At 36.6% G+C, this 14,035-nt stretch overlaps 1 protein-coding gene across 1 annotated transcript; it reads left to right on the top strand.

Annotated features, from left to right (window-relative positions):
* Positions 1-5: 5 nt before the first annotated feature.
* On the top strand, positions 6-13,989 carry LOC109827749 (anthranilate synthase alpha subunit 1, chloroplastic-like; the record flags this gene model as incomplete). The annotated part of the gene is made up of 11 exons (XM_020394768.1): positions 6-60; positions 412-605; positions 675-864; positions 7,544-7,695; positions 9,501-9,616; positions 9,687-9,933; positions 10,070-10,126; positions 11,878-12,030; positions 12,176-12,256; positions 12,434-12,520; positions 13,442-13,989. Coding segments are annotated over 11 exons (1,659 nt in total), but the record flags the coding sequence as incomplete, so codon positions are not given.
* Positions 13,990-14,035: the final 46 nt, after the last annotated feature.

The raw sequence follows: 14,035 nt of genomic DNA, 5'->3' as shown, positions 1-14,035 counted from the left end.
GCCGCCTCTGCTCTTCTACTCTTGCACCGCCGCCGTCCTTCAAATGCGCCGCCACCTCAGGTGCCTACTTACTACTATTAGTTAATTTCATAGCCCCCTAAAAGTTTGAAACTTTTCACATTGGACTCCATACTGTTAATTGACAAATAACTAAAATGTCTCTGGAAGGGGGAAAAATCTCTCTTGCAACTAGTGTATGTTGCCTGTAAATGACAAAGCACTACCTCTGGATTTTTTTTCCTCAATATGTTTTAGTTTTTTCTTTTGAAGGGGGGTGGGGGGTCATTTTAGAAAATTTTAAACTTTAGGGTGTTCTGCGAAACATCCAAAAGTTCATGAGGATTTGTGAATTAACCCTATGAATGTTCAGCATGCTGCCTGTTAAGTGTTTGATTTAATTTCTGTGTGTAGTTACTGAGAAAGATGAGAAGACCAAGTTCATTGAGGCATCAAAGAAAGGGAACCTAGTGCCTCTTTACCGATGTATCTTCTCCGATCATCTCACTCCGGTGTTGGCCTACCGCTGCCTTGTTCGAGAGGATGACCGTGAAGCCCCCAGCTTTCTCTGCGAGTCTGTTGAGCAGGGTTCTCGTGGAACTAATGTTGTAAGAACAAAAAACATGCAACTTGATTTTGTTTAACCTCTTCAACTTGCATTGAGGAACTGTTTTCAGGGTCGATACAGCTTTGTTGGAGCTCAACCAGCAATGGAGATTGTGGCGAAGGAGAATTTGGTGTCGGTCATGGATCACGAGGAAGGACACAGGACCGAAGAGATTGTTGATGATCCCATGAAAATTCCGCAGAGAATCACTGAAGGATGGAGCCCACAGTGCCTTGATGAGCTTCCTGACGTCTTTTGTGGTACCTCACCTTGTGGTCTCATTTATCCCTGTTTAGAGTTATCGATTATAAGATAGAAGAGAATCCACATGAACATTAGATTCTGCAAATTGGATTATAAGAAGTCATCAATGAAATTTGGTTGAGCTTTATGTTTAAAATGGTTCTCTCATGGTCAAAAATTGGTCACAGCAAACTCTATCTCATTACTGAGTAGCATAGTTAGAGAACTTGGAACTGTTGATAGATGTTTTCACAAGCTATGATCAGTATGAATAGAGCTCAATCAAACTCTACATTATGCTTGATTTGTGTCCCTAACGTATATCTCAATATAATGATGCTCATCTTGAGGAGCCGTAGTGTTGCAAGAGACGGACATGATAAATTTTCTTGGAAGTTTCTGTTGATGGGATGTCGGAAACTAGCATGAACTTTATAACCTTTTACTAACCGCCATTTTGCTTGTTGATGATAGAAATTTGATTAATTATATCTGTCCATTCACAGACGGGAGCGTATGGATATTACCTCATGTTGTAATATCTGGATTTTGATATTTCCTGAGCTTCAAACCCTGTTCCCTATAATTAGTTCTTTGTGCCAGTGAGACATTCATGGACTAATTTCCATTTTTTGAGTTCTGATATAAGTCAAATATTACTTGTGAGGCATAAGAAGAATATAAATTTTCACCATCTACTCAAGTAACTCAACTCCTCATGACCGACTATTCTTGAAGTATTATGATCATTGAATATCTTTCTATAGAAATCTTAGTACTATGATCACTGGATGCCTTTGTGGATTAGTTGTCCTTGGTGATGTTATTGTTTCATGTGAGAAGGATTTGTAAGGTTGTTCCTGTTGGCGTTTGTGGTTAAATCTGTATTATTCCAGATTTAACCACAGACGCCAACAATCTTAAAGCAATATTCTGATCTACCATGGATCCTGCAAGGATTTTTAGAGTGGACTATCTTAAGTTAGAGAACTTTGACGATTCTAACTTCAACGCATGACGTCTGAAAGTGATCTTCGGGATGCAACTCTTGAAAATCTACTATGTGGTCTCTGAGGAGAAACCCGACTCTGAAGAAGATTCTGAGTCTGAAGCCTCTTGGGTTAGAGATGATCACTTCTGCAGGAGTTATCTTATTAACTGCCTGACCGATCATCTAGCAGATGCTTACACCAACAAACCCTCTGCAAAAGAAATTTAGAATGCTCTGGAGTACCAGTACAAGGATGATGAGAAGCTGTCCAAATCTCACCTTATCGATAAGTTTCTAAATTTCAAGTTCGAAGACGACACTGAGGTTTTGCCTCAAGTCAAAGAGTTTGAAAAACTTGTTATGAAGCTGAAAGATGAAAAAATCAGTCTTTGTCAAACCTTCATTTCCGGTGCAATTGTCAACAAGCTTTTTCCATCTTGGATGTTATTCTCCACTGATATTCCAAGAAGAAAAAGACATGTGACTCTGTCTGATTTGAAAAGATTCATTCGGATCGAGGACGAGACTCGGACTCGCACGAAAAATGAGCTCATCCCTAAGCAGAAGGCGTCTGCTAACATAGTGGTTGCTAACTTTGAGAAAGGTAATAATTCATCTTTCAATAAGAAGAAGTTCTTTAACAAAAGGAAGAACCAGAATTCAAAGAACCTGAACGTTCAGAAGGAGTTTAAAAAGAACGACAAATGTTTTAATTGTGGGAAGTAAGGACATTTTGCCAAGGATTGCAAAGCACCAAAGAAAGAAACTACACATAATGTCAATCAAGTTGATGATTGTATGACTGTGATCTTCCAGGTAACAACTCCTAACAGCAATAGCTCTGATTGGTGGTTAGATACAGGTGCTACTTATCATGTTTGCTCCAATAGAGATTTGTTCTCTTTTTATGTTATTGCCAAAGAGAACATATTAATGGTTGATCGTTCTGTGGTTCCTATTCTTGAAACTGGGACTGTGGTGCTAACTCTCTTCAGGAAAGACTCGCATTGAAGGATGTGAAACATGTTCCCTCAATTGTTAAAAACTTAGTCTCTGGAAGCCTGCTATGTGATGCGAGTATGAGGCTGAATTTTCAAGGAGGTAAGACTGTATTATCCTTTAAAAAATGTATTTTGGCAATACATATCGTACTGATGGCATGTATAAGACCATTACTATTACACCCAACTTGGTTGTAAATAAAGTATCATTTTCTGCTTACTCCATTGTATTATGGCATAATAGGCTAGGACATGTAAATTATAGAAAATTATCTAGCATGGAGAAGTTAGGATTATTTTTAAAATATGGGGGTAACAAATCTGAGAAATGTGAATTGTGAAGTTTGCGCGTAAGCAAAGCTGACGAGGAAGTCATTTTCAAGTGTCACGAGGAGCACCAACCTGTTGGATCTGATTCATTCAGATACTTGTGACTTCAAGAGCTTCGTCACTCGTGGCGGCAAGAAGTACTTCATCATATTTATTGACGATCATTCTCGCTTCTGTCACGTTTACCTGCTGAAATCTAAAGATGAAACATTCAGTAAATTTGTCGAGTTTCAGACTCGAGTAGAGAAGCAGCTTGGACTGCAGGTGAAAAGACTCAGGAGCGACAGAGGAGGAGAGTACCGATCTAAGGAGTCGAAAGCATACTTCAAGGAGCATGAAATCTTTGCTAAAACTACTGTTCCGTATTCTCCGCAATCTAATGGGATTACAGAAAGGAAAAATCGCACATTAATCGAGATGGTGAATTCGATGCTAATCACATCTTGTTTATCTACCTAATATTGGGGAGAGGCTTTGCTGATGGCAAACTGGATTCTAAACAGAGTATCCTACTCCAAAACTGATAGGACTCCTCATCAATTATGGTTGGGATATCCAGACCCTTTGGATAATCTCAAAGTATGAGGGTGTCTTGTATATGTTCGAATTTCAGATATCAGAAGGCCTAAGCTCGGACCAAAGGCTAATAAATGTGTGTTTTTGGCTTCGTTAAAGATAGCAATTGTAGGTTTCTGGACCTCGGAATCAACTCCATCATTGAAGCTCGAGATGCAGAATTCTTTGAGGATAAGTTTATCAAAAATAAAAGCTTATTGCTCAAAGATATAGTAGTGAATGCTAGTACGTCGGATGCGCAAGAGGAACCAGTTTCGTGAGAAATCGAAAGTGCTAATGATGAAGAAGTTACTGAAACACCATCCAAGTGTGTCAGGATATAAAAAGATTTTGGAGATGATTTCATCATCTATAATGTGGAAGGAGACCTAAAGACTTTCCAATAAGCAATGCAGTCAACAGACGCACTTCTATGAAAAGAAGCTATAGAGGATGAAATGGATACATTGATCCAAAATCATACTTAGGAGTTGGTGAATATACCTGAAGGTGCAAGGCCTATCAGTTGCAAGTGGATCTTCAAGAAGAAGTTTTATCCTGATGGTACTATTAAAAAGTATAAAGCAAAACTGGTAACGAAAGGATTCTCTCAGAAAAAAGGTATAGACTTCTTTGATATTTATGCACCAGTTTGCAGGATCACTACCATCAGAGTGCTTATCACATGGACGGCGATTAAAAGGTTCGTCATACATCAGATGGATGTGAAGACGGTCTTTCTCAATGAAGATCTCACAATAGAGATCTACATGGAGAAACCAGAAAACTTGATGCTCCAGCTGGTAAGGTTTGTAAACTTGTTAAGTCTTTATATGGACTTAAGCAGACACCAAAACTCTGGCATGAGAAGTTTGATGGGATTGTTCGCAACAATAGGTATCAAGTCAGTGAATCTGACAAGTACCTATCATCAAAGATCGCTAAAGGAAAAGTGGTGGTCTTCTGTCTTTATGTGGATGATATGCTCATCATTGAGAGTGATTTGGAGATAATAATATCTACCAAATTTTTTTTATCAGCACAGTTCAGCATGAAGGATCTTGGAACTACGGACATGATTCTCGGAATCAAAATCATATACTCTAAAAAGGGTATTGGACTGTCCTAATCTCATTATGTCGAGAGCATGCTAAGGAAGTATGGCTACAACGACTTGTCAGAACTATCAGTGCCATACGATTACAACAAGAAGCTTCGACTAAACACTAGAAGACCAGTAGAGCAGCTGAGGTATTCAAAGATCATTAGGAGTCTCATGTACGCGATGAGCTGCACAAGGCTAGACATTGCATTCGCTGTAGGAATGCTTAGTAGGCTCACAAGTAATACTAGAAAGCTTCATTGGGATGCTGTTCAGATATTGATAAGATACTTGAAAGCAGGTCTGTGCCTATTCTACACTGGATATCCGGCTGTAATCGAAGGCTATTCAGATGCGAGCTGGTGCTCAGAACCAGATGAGTACAGATCTACTGGAGGATTTGTTCGTCTCGTGAAAGTCTAAGAAGCAGACAATGATTGCACAGTCATTGATGAAATCTGAGTTTTTCGCACTCTGTGCTGCAGAAGATGAAGCTGAATGGCTCAGTTTTCTCCGAGACCTTCCATTGACAGAATTGTAAGGCGCAATTACTATTTATTATGATAATCAAGCGGCGAGTGTTGTGGTAGTGAACTCCATGTTCAATGAAAAGAAGCAGACCATTCGTCTGAAACATGACTATTTGAGAGAGCTCATCTGTCAAGGAGTCATCTCTGTGATTGACGTCCGATCTTCAGAGAATGTGGCTGATCCTTCGACTAAGGGTCTGAAAAAGGATATAGTCGAAAGGACGCCTGCTGGAATGAGTCTCAAAATTTTGTAAGTCTTACAAATACTTACCATTTATATCAAGTTTTTAGTTCAAAGCGTATGCTACTAATGATAATATAATTGATTCAAAAGTCAAGTAAGATTTACAAACTTTAGTGAGTCTTACAAATACTTACTATTTACATGTAGTTATTAGTTCAAAGCTTATGCTACTAATGACAAGATAAATGATTCAAAGGTCAAGTAAGATTTACAAGTAAAATCCTAAGGGGGGTTCAAGTTTTCTTGGATTAGTCGGTGTCTAAAGCAAGGTTTAGGGATTGCGTAACGCGCTCCACAATGAACGGGGTACTTAATTGATCTTTGATCCCCCTCTAGTACTATCCTTACCTGGCTGAACTATTTGGATAAATCTTTGATCTTTTCACGAGGAATCCTATCATGAGAGAGGATGACTCTAAGCCTAATGAGTTGAAAGCATTTCGGATGCATGATGTTTGATAGGAAACATGCCTAAAGAACTCACTTATGCATGAGTGAAGATTTGACCGTCGCCTATGGTGTCTTGTGAAAAGATACCTAGAGTTCTAGCAGAAATCAAGACATGCACATGGTCATAAATGTGCAAAGGCAAAGACAAGGCAAAGGCAAAAGCAAAGACAAGTGTGGTTCAAAGTGAAAACTACCACATATGAGTTTGATCTTGTGTGATCGTTGTATTTTTAGACATGTGCTGGTTAAAGTCTCTGCGACACCATGCACCTATCTTTTATTCAGTTGGTCTAAGGGGGATTCAAGTCCTTACGACATCTACCTTATGCATAACGATTGAAACGACGACACCATAACACGACACTAATTTAAAATAAAAAAACTTGTGAGAGATTGTTAGATAGTTTTTTTAAAGCTTGTGGGCCCCACCACAAGTGATCTTAGCCTAACTTGTTGAAAATTAATCACAACATGAGTTTTATTTTTCTTCAGCGGTGCCAAACTCGAAGAAAAATTAGGACGTGGGCCCCACATGCATAGTAAAATAATATTATTTTATTAGTACATAGTATTTTCCCCAACGTTATAAATAGATCCCAAACTCTTAAGAAAAATTCATTCCAAAAACAACCAATATATACAGATATATATGTTGTAAAATATAGCTGGTGCTCATAGGAACATTGTCTGGACCGAGAAGGTCTTATAGATTGAGGGGATCGTTGCCTTGACCGAGAAGGTCTTATAGATCGAGGAGATCGTTGTATTGACAGAGAGGTCCTATAGATCGATGAGATTTTGACAGTACTGCATACCAGAGTACTGTTCCTGGAAGCAATTTGGTCTTGGGATCCTTGCATCAGAGTAGGCCAAATATTGTTTTAAGCACAACGTTTTACAAAAGCACAACAGCTGAGTTGAAAATTTTAAATTACTGCACTTCAGCTTTCTTTTTAGTTTTTGCTGCTTTATATCTGTATTATTCCAAATTTAACCACAGACGCCAACAATCTTAAAACAATATTCTGATCTACCATAGGTTAGGGTTAGGGTTAGGGTTAGATGTGGGGCCCACGTCCTAATTTTTCTTTGAGTTTGGCACCGCTGAAGAAAAATAAAACTCACATTGTGATTAATTTTTAACAAGTTAGGTTAAGGTCACTTGTGGTGGGGCCCACAAGCTTAAAAAAAAACTATCTAACAGTTCCAGTAACTGCAAGCCTTGGAAGAATTTATAACTATGATTTACGGAGAACCTTGTAGCCATTGCATCTATGAAAACTGTAGGCATCTTTTGAGAATCTGTTTTAGGATAGCGATCTGATTATAATGCTTAGGAATTCTGTTCATTATTCATTAATTGATTTGAATGATGATTCGTAGCTGCTATATTGTTATCTGATATGAATTAAATTTAAAATACTCCAAAGCATTTCGGTTATTAAAGTTTTTCTTGAATATTTGAATATATGAATGCAAACTTTTCTTTTTAGGCGGCTGGATTGGTTATTTTTCATATGACACTGTTCGTTACGTGGAGAAGAAGAAGTTACCATTCTCCACTGCTCCAGGAGATGACAGGGACCTTCCAGACGTCCACTTAGGACTCTACAATAATGTCATAGTGTTTGATCATGTGGAGAAGGTATCATTCTTTTACCCTGACTAATTTAAGTTGAGATTTTTAAAGGGATAAGATGTTTTTATTATGTATACTGTTTTAGGAATTCAGGTTTGGAGCTCTACTCCCTGTACTCTACTGTTTTTAAGTTGGTGTTTTCTAATTTCTTTTCAAGTAACTTTTTGAAATGATTCGCTTGGTAAGTGAAGGGTTGTGAGCATAAAGGGGCCAACAAACATTCTTCTCTAAATGAGTATATTTTATTATTATTTAGGAACTATTCATACACACAAAAAAAAGTATCGTTCCCTGGCAGGAACAAGGGGTGGTGGACATGACATTATCGAAATCTCAACATGACAACACAACTATAAATGTTTTTATTAGGAATATGTGTATATTTGACCATATCCATATGTGTGTTGGATATTCATTGATATCTAAGAATTTAGAATTTGATCTATATAACGGTTAGCTTTTGTGAAAAGGGAGCACACATACTTCATATGGCATATGTTTGAAGGTCAATAATGGTGTGCGCATTTGTGAGTGTTAGATATGATGGACACTGGTGGTGTCTAGAGGAGTATGACAGGAGAAGTTTTGGTTGAGAGAAAGTTTGCTGCATATAATAGGTTAGGAAGTTTAAAAAAGAAAAAGAAGAAAAAAGGGAAAAAGAAAAGAAAAGAAAAAGCACAATGGGAACAGGAAACCATTGTGAAGACCTGTTACAAGGCCATTTTGAGTAAATAAGTCTAATACGTATCTGAAATATATTTCTTATCTTTATTTTATCCTCATAATTGAAAAATCCTTTTGCAAACAAGTGATATCACCTAAGGAGCATAGCTCCAAGTTTAGAAGGCCTTCAGCATTTAGCAAGACTTTACAAGAGGTTATCATTCGGTGAGCGACAAGACTGGCGTAAGCACCTTCAGATAGTAAATTGCATTTTGTATAGCTTAGAAGGTTGTTCAGTGAGATCAGGCCTTTTTAGTAGTTAAGCTGATTTAATTAACTCAACATAAGTTCTTATTCTATTAAACTTAAATTTAATTAGTTATATAAATCTATGTGTTTAAGATCATATTGCTTAGGAATAAATTATCGTGCTTCAGAGGTATTGAAATGAGGGGAAAAAATGCAACTAATTCCATGGGATTAACACCTTCAGTTGGTTTAGATAGTCTTGAGGTATGAAAATGGGATGTGTTTCCCTTTGCGTCTTGGGGCCAAAATACAGGACATAAGATCCTTGTAATTTTCAGATCTGTGCACTTTCAGTTCCAACTTCATGATTGAAGAGGATGTGAAATAGAGAAAACTGTTAATTGGCCTCGAATTCCCTTTCAAGTTTCTGACACACGAAGGTCGGTGATCTTCTACGCATTAAAGTAAGAACTCGTTAATTGTTTATAGCAAATTTAATCAATATTTAAAGCTGAAAAAGTTTATTACAAGTATGATCTTGCTGGGAGTATCTAGCTGCAACACTGGCTTTGGACACCTTAATTGAAATTGTTTGTATTTTGTAGTCTGATGAAGATGAAACTATGGACAACTTTGTCCTACCAAAGTTTTGTTGTGTTCTATGGATATGTTTGTAGCATAGTTAGTGTTATCAACCTCAAATGCCTCATTACTATAGTAAGAAATTATAAATATGCTGTTTGCTTAGTTGTGTTATTTTGTTGTAGTTTCTCTTGTGTGGGAGTTTATTATTGATTTGTTGTGGTGATGCTCTCATCTTTAACAATTTAAACCCTTCTGTGAATTTCCTAATTTCAATAGAAAATCTTATGGAAGATTTTTATATTTTTCATCCTTAGAAAGCATACGTGATTCACTGGGTGCGCCTAGATAGATTCTCTTCTGTTGAAGATGCCTATCAAGATGGGAAGAACGGACTGGAGCGATTGCTAGCTATGGTCCATAATGTAGATATGTAAGCATTACGTCCTAATAGTGTGTTCTTAAAATTACTTATGATAATTGTATTCTCTTTCCTCTTTCAGCCCAAAGTTATCAGCTGGATCAGTGAAATTACATACCCGTCAGTTTGGGACGTCGTTAAAGACGTCAACAATGACAAGTGAAGAATACAAAAAAGCTGTATTGCAGGCCAAAGAACATATCCTTGCAGGAGATATATTTCAAATCGTCTTGAGCCAGCGGTTTGAAAGACGTACATTTGCTGACCCGTTTGAAGTCTATCGAGCATTAAGAATTGTTAATCCAAGTCCATATATGACTTACTTACAAGTGAGTCTGCTGTCTGCCAAGTTTCATAGTTTTGGTTTGGTTTTGGAGCATATCTTTTTGTTCGTGCATCATATTAGTCCTTGTTTTCCACTTAGTTTCTGATTTCTGTCCACTTTTAATTCTGATCACTAACCAGGCACGGGGATGCATTCTTGTATCATCGAGTCCTGAAATTCTTACGCGCGTTAAAAGGGTTAGTCATTTATTTATTTATTTACACTTCAATGTAGTAGTGAAAGTTCTTCAGTCACTCTTATCTCGCACTACTTAATAAATCAGGTTTATATTTGCACTCATGATGTTCTTTTGATGTCCCAGGTTTCAAATTTATTGCTAGCTCTTTGGTTGTTTTCTTTTGATAGGCATGATTCAGATATAAGATAGGCATGATTCAGATATTAATTAAGTAATTGACGTATCAGTTGCATCTTTTTTACCAAGGAAATGTTGAACCGTTAGGCTTTAACTGCCGTTTTCCCCTCCCCAGAGGAAAATGCAATCGTTCTCATTGGCCATATTGAGCTTATAATTATACAGATGTCATAAACAGTAGCTATCATAAATTCCTAAGAAGTGGTGCAGTCTTTATTTCAAACTGCTGGAAAAAGGGCCTTTAGTTTAAGTTCTGCTAGTGAGGGGTGAAGACTTTTGAAGTTGTTTCTTGTTTCTTAGTAAAATTTTTTGATATAGAGGAGGACCTTATATCTTTTTCGTAACTCTGATAATTGCTTTATAGTATTAGTGTTTTTTTGGGTCCTAATGCTTCCATATATATAGATCAAGGACAGATAATGTCCTCATGTTGCTTTTATCGCTAATACCTACCGGGGTTTTAAGTTCAGACCTGACCTTGAAATGTAGGAAAAAGAGAGTAGTTACATTGTTGTTTCTAATTCTTTTTCAGCATGCGCATTAATTTTTTGTCAGATGATATTGGAATAGTTACCCGGGGTGAACTTCTGCATTCATCATTGATGAAGTTCCCAACTGCTGTTCTTTTTATTGCTTGTAGACTGCTTCTTCATTTAGGAATATGGTAAATAAGCATGCAAGGAACTTATTAAGGATAAGTTGAAAATCTAGGAAATTACCTCACATGACTTGAGTAACATTTAATGTTATTATTAAAACATGTGAAATTATAATCTACTCAAGGTTCATTTGCGAAACTATTATCTATAATAGTGTAAATTACCACTCATAATTTGGAGAAATATTTTTTTCTTTGAAATTATAATATTTATTTTTGGATATAAAATATTTAATTCAAAATAATGTATGAATTCTGAAATCTATCTCAGAATTTTTAAGCACTAGATATTAGCTGTTTTCCCTTTCAAATTTTACTTATCAACAACTTAATTAAAAAGAAGAATCAACTAACAGGAGATTGCATGGTTTTTTCATGAATGGTGGAGTTTATGAAATTTCATACAGTGGGGAACCTGATGCTGCATTAAATCCAAGAATGCATGATCAGTTGAATCATTCTACTTTGCCCTTCGTGTGGCTTACTTAAACGCTATTTCTGGATCTTTTAATTAAAATTATCTTGGATTTGTTGCTTTCACATGGAAGATTCTTATAGTAACGTTGCATTTACGCTTTAATGATTTAATTTTCACTATTTCTGAAAATTGAGCTTACTAAGAGTCATTATTTGTGAAAGAAAGATAGAAGGGTTTGCCATATTTTAAATTTGTCAACATATTTTTTTTTACAGGCCAGTCACATTATAATTAACTCAATTCAGAACATAAATTTACTCTTTATTTTGGTTTGCCTTTTATGTTTAAGTTTTCTTTTCCATCTTTGCACATGCATTTAGTTTTTGGACTTTCTTCCTTTGTTTCGATATTCTTACGGACTAATATCTCATGCAATGACATAAATTAACTCTTACTTCTTTTGTTGCAATCTGCATTTGGATTTTTTTGTTAACAGAGAGAGATTACCAACCGACCACTTGCTGGAACTGTTAGAAGAGGAAGGACAGAGAAAGAGGATAAGATTCTGGAGAAGGAATTATTGAGTGACGAAAAACAGTGTGCAGAACACATTATGCTCGTAGATTTGGGTCGTAATGATGTGGGAAAGGTGTGCTTTGTTTAATATATCTTCATTTGTTTCTGACTTATTAATATCATGCGAGTAGATTTAAGTCAAATCTTTTTTTCTCTACTTTTTTTAAATTTTTTCCCCTTCGTCCATTCCGCTCATGTCTAAAGTTCTATTGCTACAGGTTTCAACTCCTGGTTCTGTAAAGGTGGAGAAGCTCATGAACATTGAAAGATATTCCCATGTGATGCACATCAGTTCCTCGGTCAGGCTCTATTCTTGCTTCCAACTTGGTCTCAGAGTTTCATATCACAATCTATTTGAGTGCAAGTGTACAATAGTCAAAAAATCTTCTTGGAATTATTGAAAGTCTGGATCTTTGGATGAGTGTTGTGTAATTCCAAGTTTCATTTTGGCTCAAAGTTTTGTTATTGTTTTGCAGGTGACTGGAAAGTTGTTTGATCATCTCACTTGCTGGGATGCTCTGCGTGCTGCATTACCCGTGGGAACAGTAAGCGGAGCTCCAAAGGTTTGGTCTATTTTCTTATTCCAGTTTATGATACTTAAGGTATTTTTTTATTGGGCTAACTTTGGATCGATCCCCTCTAATATCATTGTTTTGAACTAAGTAACCCTCTAGTTTTATCTTTTGTATATGGACTCCCTATATATATAATTCTCTCTTTCTTTGAGGGTAAAAGATTAATAAAAAAGTCACTGAGAAGGCCTATCTCAAAAATAAAACTAGGAGTGGTAAGTTCAAAACAACTCTACTACAAGGGGTTATCCGCAATGAACCCTATTTTGTTTTCATGCCTGATGTATATCCTTAATGAGTATCAACTGTATTTGAAATGAATCCCCTGATGAAGTTATTCCGACTGCATTATTTTGAAATACAAAATAAGGATACTTCAAAGGACATCTCCGAAAGGTAACTTGATATTTGTGTTACCATTAAAACTGTTAGCACGAGTATAACCTCTTGTAGTTAATCCCTTTATCATCTCATTAGCACATTGCAAAATGCATCCAATCATGTCCAAGGATGTTGAAGATGGAACTTCAATTATGCTGTAATATTTGTTAAGGGTTTTTCTTTTGTGTATATACCCCTTAAATCATGACTATGCGCAAAACTACCCCCAAAATCTTAGTAAATCCCAAATCATAACTTTGGGGGAAAAAAGACCCCCTGAAATAGCAAGTCATCAACTTTGTTGGACTTGGTTAGTAAAACTTTGACTATCTTGATATATTTACATTGCAGTTACAAATTAGCTTTGATGAGTTGTTGATTTGGGGAGCTATATATTTTTTTCTCCCCAAAGTTAATGAATTGGAGAATAGTTTAGCAAACACTCATAATTTGAGTATATATACAAAAAACTCTATCTAAATATTTATGTTTTATTTAGTTATCCCTGATGTTATTTCCACTATTTCACAGGTAAAAGCAATGGAATTAATCGACCAATTGGAAGCAACACGTCGAGGACCTTACAGTGGTGGATTTGGAGGAGTATCATTTTCGGGGGACATGGACATTGCCATAGCTCTGAGGACCATTGTATTTCCAACTCGAACCCGTTATGATACAATGTACTCTTACAAGGATATAAATCGGCGCCAGGAATGGGTGGCTCATCTCCAAGCTGGAGCGGGAATCGTTGCTGACAGCAATCCAGATGATGAGCAGAGAGAATGTGAGAACAAGGCTGCTGCTCTCGCTCGCGCTATTGATCTTGCTGAGTCTACTTTTGTTGAGAAAGAATAAGCTGGCCTCCCTTGTACTGATGCATGTTTTCTAGGCAGTCATGTGACAAACTATACATGTTTCTTTGAAAGATAATATTTGTAATAGAGTAGATCAAGGTTGAAGATCAAGAGCCAGGATGTGACTTATTTGTTCATTATGGTTATTGTCGGTTAGCAAAATTAGCAACCATGATAATAAATTGTTGAAGAAGTTAGAAGAGTTGAAGCTTTTTTTCGATAGTAACCAGGTTAATCAGAACGTGCCTTCTCCATATGTTTTGTCCAA

This window comes from Asparagus officinalis, unplaced genomic scaffold (genome assembly GCF_001876935.1).
Source record: "Asparagus officinalis unplaced genomic scaffold, Aspof.V1 AsparagusV1_Un406, whole genome shotgun sequence".
Lineage (NCBI taxonomy): Eukaryota > Viridiplantae > Streptophyta > Magnoliopsida > Asparagales > Asparagaceae > Asparagus > Asparagus officinalis.
This window is presented reverse-complemented; position numbering and strand designations above follow the sequence as displayed.